The 11712-nt window shown below is 43.9% G+C and overlaps 1 protein-coding gene across 1 annotated transcript; it reads left to right on the top strand.

Annotated features, from left to right (window-relative positions):
- Nucleotides 1–2036: 2036 nt before the first annotated feature.
- Nucleotides 2037–8703, top strand: LOC116224568 (mucin-2-like). Its single transcript, XM_042710385.1, has 3 exons — nucleotides 2037–7620; nucleotides 7903–8585; nucleotides 8695–8703. The coding sequence occupies exons 1-3, from the start codon at nucleotides 2376–2378 to the stop codon at nucleotides 8701–8703; spliced, it is 5937 nt and encodes a 1978-aa protein (XP_042566319.1). The 5' UTR covers nucleotides 2037–2375.
- The last annotated feature ends 3009 nt before the right edge of the window (nucleotides 8704–11712 follow it).

The following is an 11712-nucleotide window of genomic DNA, read 5'->3' as shown; positions in this document are numbered from 1 at the left end:
TATTCTCTCCATGAATTCGCGGTCATTTGAACGTCCTTATACGTGTTTAGAGATGGGTTGTAAAGGTGCTCATATCTTCGGACCTCTTCTGTTATGTTTGTTCATAATCAACAATAATACGTTTGTGAGACAGTCTGCAGGATATTCATAAAAAACGTGTCATTAGTATGAACAGTTGAGACATTGACTCCGTCGGGCTCCGGTGGGTTTGGACAATATATTTGAATGGCCGTCGGGCTCGATCACTACTCTGGCTCGGACAGAAAAATAGGCCTGATCCACATTCCATCGGAAACACACACTATTCTTGCTTATTCATGATTCAAATTCTTCTTGGGTTTAACTGGGCTTTTAAAAATGGCGGTATTATGCTATGAAAACCGGAAATGTGAGACTCCAGAAAGGATGTAGTCATCAGACCAGCAGACCAATCATAGCCTTGCATGCTTGTGTAGGCTTGTGTAGATTTTTAACCCGTGGATAGAAAAATGGGTCGACGCACGCAAGGTGTGAAAAAGCTTGCAAGGGGCTTGCAAGGGGTGAAAAAGCTTGTGTATCTGTGCGTTTCTCTGAAAACGCTTAACCATGAATCAGGCTTTACGCTTGTTAGATTTAGGTGTATTTTATATATTAGACCATAACTTCACCTACCAGACCAAATCTCAAATAGGCCCCATTCTTAGTTTGCATATCACCATGCCAGAGCCATCAGGCTTGGCCTCTGGTCTTTTGTCTATGTGGGGATCCATCACACGTGGTTCCTGGCTTTTGTGTGTCTTACAAATACAGTATAAATGGAAAAATGAAATTATAGCATTGTGTAGTGGTAGTTTTGTAGAGCCAGAGACATTAGACTCTGATTGTTGGCTTTTGTCTACAGCCACGACAAGATGGTTGTAGCCAAAGGTATGGCCCTACCTGGCTATAGCCCCGTTCAAGCTATATCTCCCCTTTGGCCTTCAGACCCACCCACTCCCTCCCCTAACATTATGTCTTGCTAATTCTACACTATAAATGTTTGTACATTTCTGTAATGTGTAGAGAAGACGTCCTTGTAACCAGAAGACCTTTCCTGGCAGACGAATACATGCCTCGTGGCATGCTCGTGCTGTGTCGAGAGAACCATTCTTTCACGCTTACATCCTAGTTCTCTGCCAACTACGATAATGGATTTTGATCAATGTGGGCTCCCGGCCCAAAGGGGTATTTAAATTATATGTTATGGTTTGTTTATTTATTGTTCTTCTGTACTATGTAGCCTCAATCAGGGCATTGCTGCAAAAGAGCCCTGTGCTCAGTCAATTCTCCCTGAATAAACAATGATGATGATGATGATATGTGTGCAAAAAACTACAGTTGTACAGTGTAGTTAAGTGTACTAAAATGCCATTTATTTATGTGTGTACAAACCGTTATGGAACAAATTGAACAAATTTGATTTGATTCTAAACTGATGATTTGTGCTAGTCACACAGTGTTTAACTGAGACTGACCCCTTTCCCCCTCTTCAACTCCTAACCCATTGTGAGTATGGAGGGGGGTGGGTGCCAGACCCCACTGTGAGCCTTCTGGAGGTGATGTGGGCCTAATTCTGTGAAACATCGATGTATAAATGTGCCCACTTCACAACACCAGGGAAATGCTCACAAAGCCATCTTTGTTGGTGTTGTTCTTGTTAAGTATTTTTAAGTATCAGTATGATGGTTGTTGTGCACACTGTTGTTACAATACTTAGGCTAGGTTGTTGGGTACAGAAGTCTCCAACCAATAACACAAGTAATTTAACATCTTTTCCTATGTATAACTAAAAAAATTAATGGATTTTTAGCTTAAAATATCAACAACCTTTGGTGATACCAAATCACAGACTCACAGCCTTTAACTTTACACTGTATGATCAAAACTGACTCTTCCATCCTTTATAATGTTTTGTTTGTGTTGTTGCAGCTTCAGCCCCCACAAGATCTGCAAGTATGAAGATGCTGCCCAATGAGGTGCATCATTCAACATCTGCTTCTGCTAGCAACACACCTGCACCTACTGCTAGCAACACACCTGCACCCACTGCGTCAGCCTCTGTGACTCCAACTCCATCATCATCCACAGCACACACATCCGCAAGTACAAGCTTGCACACAGCCATAAAATCCATAGCCACAGGGACAACTGAAAAAAAGCTAACAGTCGTCCCTCTCACTGACACTACTGCAACATACACCTTATCAACTTCAGTTGCCTCAAACACACCCCCAGCCCAGGTGGCTACTTCCATAGCTACCCCTACAGTTTCATATAAGAGCTATTCACCTCTGTCATCAACAACATCAGTGACTACCTGGCCAGCTTTAACACCCTCCACACCTTTAGTAGCTAAAATGACACCAACCCAATCAACACGCCAAACACAAACGTCAACTCCCACCATTAGTGCCACAGTTATAGCTTCACCCACTACTTCGAGTCAGTTTGCGGCGACACCAGACAACTCTACCTTGAATTCGGCGACAACCCAACCAGCTAGCTCAAGAACAACATCCTTATATGACATATTAACTTCGATGGGTTTTACATCCTCTGTTGTCACTCCAGCATCACTCGAATCAGAGTCCACCACCTACCCTCCAATTACAACACCTGTAGCAGTAACCAAACCTGTACGTCATGAGGAACATCAATCCACCACATCGCAACCAAGTATTTCAGTTGCCCAAACACTTGAACCACCATCAGACAGTGTGGTACATGTTACAACTCTGTCATCTTATTCATCTTCAATGTCCACACCGATACCATCGGTATCATCACCCACAACTCTTGGAATTGACACTCGTTCACAATTCACAAGTAGATCCTCCACACACACATCTACGGTAACATCACCACCGATGTCAAAAACTTTGGCATATACATCTACAAAACAGACTGTGGCTTATACATCTACTCCACAGGCATACACAGCAACAGCTGTTACAGGCCATTCAACAACTCCTTTATCAAACACATCCCCAACTACAACAACAAACTTGGCTTTGACCCAAATGGTTGCTCCACAACCAACATCAATACCAACTCAGGCAACCCTTCAGGTTCCTACGACCGGCAACAGTATTGCACCTGTTACAGGTGTAGCATCATCTGCAGTGCCAGCTGTGCCATATCATACAGTGACATTTTCAAAATCCCAAACTAACTCAACTGTGTCTGCAGACATCACTGCTTCTCCAGTGAACACAAACACAAAACCATCTACCACCCTATCAAAATCTACCAAAAGCCCATCACAACCAACACTACTACACTTGGCTCAAGTGACAGGTTCTTCTGAAGGCACGAGCACAAATGTAACAGTATCCTCTCCAACATCATCGCCATTAACAGCACCTCTTATGGTTGACTCAGTAATGGATTCACCAAGCACATCTATACCTACATCAACACCATATGCATCCACAAAACAACCAACAACGCTAGAACCAACATCTTCTGTATCCCACATTACGCCGTCTCCAGCATCTACAACTCCACCTTTCACACCCCACATTACTCCGTCTCCAGCATCTACAACTCTGCCTTTCACACCCCACATTACTCCGTCTCCAGCATCTACAACTCCACCTTTCAAACCCCACATTACTCCTTCCCCAGCATCTACAACTCTACCTTTCACACCCCAAATTTCCTCTCTTGCACTAAAACAACCTACAAATGAGAACTCTCATTCCATATCTGCAACATCGGCTTCTAACTCCAAAGCCCCTATGGCAGGCCATACCCCTGGGACATCTGCAGAGCCATCCACGCCAGCAACTTTCTCATCTCTTGAAACAACACCTACTTCAACACAGCTAAAGACATCCTCAGTTGTTCCAAACATATCAGTGTCTGGACCTACTGCATCAGCCTCTGTGACTCCAATTCCATTATCATCCACAGCACACACATCCCCAAGTAAAAGCTTGCACACAGCCATAAAATCCATAGCCACAGGGTCAACTGAAAAAAAGCTAACAGTCGTCCCTCTCACTGACAGTACTGCAACATACACCTTGTCAACTTCAGTTGGCTCAGACACACCCCCAGCCCAGGTGGCTACTTCTATAGCTACCCCTACAGTTTCTTATAATAGCTATTCACCTCTCTCATCAACGACATCAGTGACTACCTGGCCAGCTTTAACACCCTCCACACCTTTACCAGCTGAAATGACACCAATCCAATCAACACGCCAAACACAAACGTCAACTCCCACCATTAGTGCCACAGTTATAGCTTCACCCACTACTTCGAGTCAGTTTGCGGCGACACCAGACAACCCTACCTTGAATTCGGCGACAACCCAACCAGCTAGCTCAAGAACAACATCCTTATATGACATATTAACTTCGATGGGTTTTACATCCTCTGTCGTCACTCCAGCATCACTCGAATCAGAGTCCACCACCTACCCTCCAATTACAACACCTGTAGCAGTAACCAAACCTGTACGTCATGAGGAACATCAATCCACCACATCGCAACCAAGTATTTCAGTTGCCCAAACACTTGAACCACCATCAGACAGTGTGGTACATGTTACAACTCTGTCATCTTATTCATCTTCAATGTCCACACCGATACCATCGGTATCATCACCCACAACTCTTGGAATTGACACTCGTTCACAATTCACAAGTAGATCCTCCACACACACATCTACGGTAACATCACCACCGATGTCAAAAACTTTGGCATATACATCTACAAAACAGACTGTGGCTTATACATCTACTCCACAGGCATACACAGCAACAGCTGTTACAGGCCATTCAACAACTCCTTTATCAAACACATCCCCAACTACAACAACAAACTTGGCTTTGACCCAAATGGTTGCTCCACAACCAACATCAATACCAACTCAGGCAACCCTTCAGGTTCCTACGACCGGCAACAGTATTGCACCTGTTACAGGTGTAGCATCATCTGCAGTGCCAGCTGTGCCATATCATACAGTGACATTTTCAAAATCCCAAACTAACTCAACTGTGTCTGCAGACATCACTGCTTCTCCAGTGAACACAAACACAAAACCATCTACCACCCTATCAAAATCTACCAAAAGCCCATCACAACCAACACTACTACACTTGGCTCAAGTGACAGGTTCTTCTGAAGGCACGAGCACAAATGTAACAGTATCCTCTCCAACATCATCGCCATTAACAGCACCTCTTATGGTTGACTCAGTAATGGATTCACCAAGCACATCTATACCTACATCAACACCATATGCATCCACAAAACAACCAACAACGCTAGAACCAACATCTTCTGTATCCCACATTACGCCGTCTCCAGCATCTACAACTCCACCTTTCACACCCCACATTACTCCGTCTCCAGCATCTACAACTCTGCCTTTCACACCCCACATTACTCCGTCCCCAGCATCTACAACTCTACCTTTCACACCCCAAATTTCCTCTCTTGCACTAAAACAACCTACAACTGAGAACTCTCATTCCATATCTGCAACATCAGCTTCTAACTCCAAAGCCCCTATGGCAGGCCATACCCCTGGGACATCTGCAGAGCCATCCACGCCAGCAACTTTCTCATCTCTTGAAACAACACCTACTTCAACACAGCTAAAGACATCCTCAGTTGTTCCAAACATATCAGTGTCTGGACCTACTGCATCAGCCTCTGTGACTCCAATTCCATTATCATCCACAGCACACACATCCCCAAGTAAAAGCTTGCACACAGCCATAAAATCCATAGCCACAGGGTCAACTGAAAAAAAGCTAACAGTCGTCCCTCTCACTGACAGTACTGCAACATACACCTTGTCAACTTCAGTTGGCTCAGACACACCCCCAGCCCAGGTGGCTACTTCTATAGCTACCCCTACAGTTTCTTATAATAGCTATTCACCTCTCTCATCAACGACATCAGTGACTACCTGGCCAGCTTTAACACCCTCCACACCTTTACCAGCTGAAATGACACCAATCCAATCAACACGCCAAACACAAACGTCAACTCCCACCATTAGTGCCACAGTTATAGCTTCACTCACTACTTCGAGACAGTTTACGGCTACACCAGACAACCCTACCTTGAATTCGGCGACAACCCAGCCAGCCAGTTTAAGGACAACATCCTTAAGGACAATTTCGATGGGTTTTACATCCTCTGTTGTCACTTCTGCATCACTCGAATCAAAGTCCACCACTTACCCTCCAATTACAACACCTGTATCAGTAAACAAACCTGTACATCATGAGGCACATGAATCTACCACATCGCAACCAAGTATTTCAGTTGCCCGAACACTTGAACCACCATCAGACAGTGTGGGACATGTTACAACACATACCCCTGGGACATCCGTAGAACCATTCGTGCCAGCAGTTTTCTCATCTCTTGAAACAACACCTACATCAACACAGCGAACAACAGCCTCAGTTGCTCCAAACATAGCAGTGGAGGAAACAAGCAAACTAATTTCGACCACCTCTTCAAAATCACCAGTAACGACTACACCTTCCTTAAATACACCCTCTCTCACAACATCATTAAATTCATCTGTGGCATACACATCTAATATTAAAGCCACATCAGCACCAGCACACGAAACATCCCGAGATACATTGATTTCATTGTCAATGACAAGTAAAGGCGATGTTGCACCTCGTACACAACTGTCTGTCACAGCGACATCATCTACAGAGTCAAGTGAATCAGCCTCTTCATCACAAGACTTTGGCAATGAGACACAAGTAACATCCATATCTGAAAATGTTCCATTATCCGACACAATATCTACCACAAGTTACAGGAACACGTCACCTCAGCACACACTGACGTCAGTCTCTGAAGATTTAACTATCCCTTCACAGGACGCAGGCCTAAAACTGTCATCATCATCCCCTCAAACATCACCATCAGTAGCTATCACAAAAGGTCCCATAACAGCTGCTTTCTCCACTGAATACCCTATTACACCAAGATCATCTACTGCAGTTGATTATGTTACTTCTCCAACACCAATACTAACACAATCCACATCCCGTTCTGTTCTGGATTTACTGTATACAACCTTGCCAACTACTATTAAAGTAACCATCCCCAGCAAATCATCCTTCCCACCTCAACACTCGTCTACCACAACAAGTACTACTACTACAACATCATACACATCAAAAACTTCCACTGCACATGAAATCACTGTACCACCAACACCAACACATGCACAATCACCATTACCTCAAACACCATCTACCATGAGTCCCATCACACATTCAGTGCAACTGACCTCACTCTTTGCATTTTTATCTGACTATGTACAAGACACAAGTACACAATCACTAACATCCTCACCAAAACAACCATCTTCAAATGCAGCACACCATACTGCAGTTTCTGTATCAAGTAGTGTATCTCCACCAGTTTCTGTATCAAGTTGTGTATCTCCACCAGTTTCTGTATCAAGTAGTGTATCTCCACAAGTTTCTGTATCAAGTAGTGCATCTCCACCAGTTGCTGTATCAAGTAGTGTATCTCCACCAGTTGCAATATATTCACCTCTTACATCTTCTCTACAGCCAACACCAAGGGATCCAATTTTGCAATTCAGTGAGTATCGTTCAATTACAACTCCATTGCCTGCTTCAGCATTAACACTCACATCTAAACAACTGTCAATAATTGCTACACTAACACATGAAGCCTTTCATCGTGAATCAGAAACTAGCATAACCTTTCCATCTACATTGCCTTTAGCACCATCTGTGGGAAGTACTAACACGCACCTAACTTCTGCAACTAGCTCATCTAAAGCAATGCCTCTTACTTCAGCTAATGCTAACCCAGCAGAGTTAAGCATTTCAAGGACTACACTAAATCCTCTCTTGACAGGTAATGCTACTGATAAGCCATCAACATCCACATCTGGACAATATACATCAGCTGATGGTGTTGGAAGTACAGTTTCATCAAAGCCAACCACAAATCCAGTCTCTGCAGACATACATGACTTTCCTGAGGGCTCATACACCGACATGGCTTCCAACTCTTCAACTTTACCTTTAACAGCCTCTACAACAGATCACTCAACAATATCTCTATCAGGTATATCCTCAATGTCATCAGAAATACCAACTGTAACACCATCGTCAACAACACTGTCAACTACATCTGAAATGGCAATTCACTCTGAATTACTATCGACAACTAAGAATTCAGCAATGCCAGGAGAAAGTAGCACTAGCGAAACGGCTTACACATCTATGCCTGATATCTCCATGACAACTGAAACACCTGTCACCATACCACAGCCGATGACCACACAACTCTCTACAGATCCAGCTATTCCTTCAGATGGTTCAGCTTACACATCTATGCCTGATAACTCCATGACAACTGAAACACCTGTCAATACACAACAGCCGATGACCACACCACTCTCTACAGATGCAGCTATTTCTTCCGATGGTTCAGCCACACAAATGCCCACCCAGACAACATCATTCTCCATGGCAACTACTACAAGTCATACTAGAGTGCGTACATCGAGCCCAAGAGAGCCTCCTACATCAAGTGTATCAACTACTGCTGGGGGAAACACAGCACATCAAACTATATCAGTTATACAACAACAACCTAACCCAACTCTCACATCAAATTCCCAATTGGTTTCCAACTTCATAGGTCGATTGACTACCCCTGAAGTTATCTCCACAGCTAGGGTAACAACACAGCTGACAGCAAGTTCCTCTATACCACATGCATTGACTGACCCAGCACAAGGTATTACCTCAAACAGTCCATTGCTGCCAGCTAGGGCTTCGGTGTCTACAACATTATCTTCCTCAACCACCACATCTTCAGCAAAACCTGCCATCTCTGTTGACACAACTGCGGAAGAACTTACTGCAACAATAATCCCTGGAAATAACCCTTCAACTCATTCACTGCAACAGACTACCACTCCATCAGTGCTGTTAACTACCAGCGAAGTCAGCAAATATAGTCAATTACATGCTACTGCTGTTTCATCTACATCTGTAGTGGTCACCTCGACAACGCGCCACACATCCCAATCATTCCCCTCAACGTTACAGACCACCACTGAAGGAAACGCAAATGGACGGTTTTCAACTGAATCCACTCTTTCAACATCTATACCAGGAAGCTCAGCAAAGCCGTCTACAACTCAGAAAACTATGGCCTCCTCCACAGTTTTTACAAACAGAGATTGGTCATCATTACAAAACTCCTCCTCAGTAAATGTTGAGGCTACAAGGCAAACAACTTCTATTCCTGAAAACATCACTGCGGATTTAGGTGAGCAAACAACTGCAACTCTGTCGTCATCAGCCAGCATTCCCTTTGCTACAACGCATCCACACAATACTGAAAATAACTCATTCACAGAATTATCAGCAACACCTAAATCATTTCAAACTAAAACAACAGACAGTAGTGATTCATCAGTGTCTATTACTCAATTAAACATCACCTCAGCCATTCCCACACGATCAACATCTGAAAATACACCAATTTCTATACAGTCAAACAACACATCAGCTAACAGCACCTCATCTTTCGTACCAAACCCTGTCTCTGAACATTTGAACTCTGGTGTTACACCTCAACCAACATCTTTACCTGTGAGCAAAACCTCTGCTCTTCCAACATCAGCAGCATCACCACCTAGCATTGTCCCCTCAGACCCTTCCACAGGGACCACACCCATGTCTTTATCAGTTAAACCCCCAACATCGGGAACAACAACAACAAAAACAACAGCATCAACAACAACAACAACAACGCTGCTTGTCTCTGCAGACCATAAAGTGACAACATCCAAATCTGTAATCCTCAACACTACTTTGCTTCCAAAAAAACCAACAATGACTTCATCAGTGGTGACAGCAGGGGATGATGCTCATCAAACATCAATCTTGACCTCTCAAACCCAGTCAGGAGCTACAACTCCCACTGTGACAGCCACATCAATACACACAATACCGAATGAAGCGTTTCAGCCAAGTACAGCTGGAATGATACAAAATGAGGTAACAACATCCAACCCTATTGCATCAGAAAACACTGCAGCATCACTGCTAACTGAACCCTTTGCAACACAAATACTGACTGTGGACGCCTCAGTCACATCACCTAACGAGGGTGCAACCGTCTCAGACTCTGAATCAGGTCCAGTTCAAACATCTGACCAACAGTCTTCACAGTCAACCACAACACAACCAATATTCACTACCACAAACATTCTCATGAAACTCACAGCTGCAATTACACCATCAGCAACTACACCACACACTGATACTTCAGACAACAGTCCATCAACACCACCTATATCTTCTACTACTCAGTTAAACATCACCTCAGCCAGCCCCACACAACCAACATCTGAAAATACACCAATTTCAAAACAGTCAAACAACTCGTCAGCTAACAACACCTCATCTTTCGTACCAAACCCTGTCTCTGAACATTTGAACTCTGGTGTTACACCTCAATCAACATCTTTACCTGTGAGCAAAACCTCTTCTCTTCCAACATCAGCTGCATCACCACCTCGCATTGTCCCCTCAGGCCCTTCCACAGTGACCACACCCATGTCTTTATCAGTTAAACCCCCAACATCGGGAACAACAACAACAAAAGCAACAGCATCAACAACAACAACAACAACACTGCTTGTCTCTGCAGACCATAAAGTGACAACATCCAAATCTGTAATCCTCAACACCACCTCGCTTCCAACAAAACCAACAGTGTCTTCATCAGTGGGGACAGCAGGGGAAGAAGCTCATCAAACCGCTGCCATCTTGACCTCTCAAACCCAGTCAGGAGCTACAACTCCCACTGTGACAGGAACATCAACACACACAATATCGAATGAAACTTTTCAGCCAAGTTCAGCTGGAATGATACAAAATGAGGTAACAACATCAAACCCTATCGCATCAGAAAACACAGCAGCATCCTTGCTAACTAAACCCTTTGCAACACAATCACTGACTGTGGACGCCTCAGTCACATCACCTAACGAGGGCACAACCATCTCAGACTCTGAATCAGGTTCAGTTCAAACATCTGACCAACAGTCATCACAGTCACCCACAACACAACCAATATTCACTACCACAAACTTTCTCATGAAACTCACGGCTGCAACTACACCATCAGCAACTACACCATACACTGATGCTTCAGACAACAGTCCATCAACATCACCTATATCCTCTACTACTAAATTAAACATCAGGTCATCTAGCCCCGCACGATCAACATCTGAAAATATACCAATCTCAACACAGTCAAACAACACGCCAGCTAACAACACCTCATCTTTCGTACCAAACCCTGTCTCTGAACATTTGAACTCTGGTGTTACACCTCAACCAACATCTTTACCTGTGAGCAAAACCTCTTCTCTTCCAACATCAGCTGCATCACCACCTAGCATTGTCCCCTCAGGCCCTTCCACAGGGACCACACCCATGTCTTTATCAGTTAAACCCCCAACATCGGGAACAACAACAAAAACAACAGCATCAACAATAACAACAACAACGCTGCTTGTCTCTGCAGACCATAAAGTGACAACATCCAAATCTGTAATCCTCAACACCACCTCGCTTCCAACAAAACCAACAGTGTCTTCATCAGTGGGGACAGCAGTGGAAGAAGCTCATCAAA

Source organism: Clupea harengus, chromosome 18 (assembly GCF_900700415.2).
Source record: "Clupea harengus chromosome 18, Ch_v2.0.2, whole genome shotgun sequence".
NCBI lineage: Eukaryota > Metazoa > Chordata > Actinopteri > Clupeiformes > Clupeidae > Clupea > Clupea harengus.
The sequence above is the reverse complement of the archived record's forward strand: the minus strand, read 5'-3'. Positions and strand labels throughout refer to the sequence as shown.

What these genes read in the sequence shown, in the direction of transcription:
- LOC116224568 (XM_042710385.1), top strand. Translation starts at nt 2,376, where the DNA reads ATGACACCAACCCAATCAACACGCCAAACACAAACGTCAACTCCCACC. An exon ending in GGATCCAATTTTGCAATTCA is followed by an intron (nt 7,621 to 7,902) that starts GTGAGTATCGTT and finishes CTCTCTTGACAG; the next exon opens with GTAATGCTACTGATAAGCCA.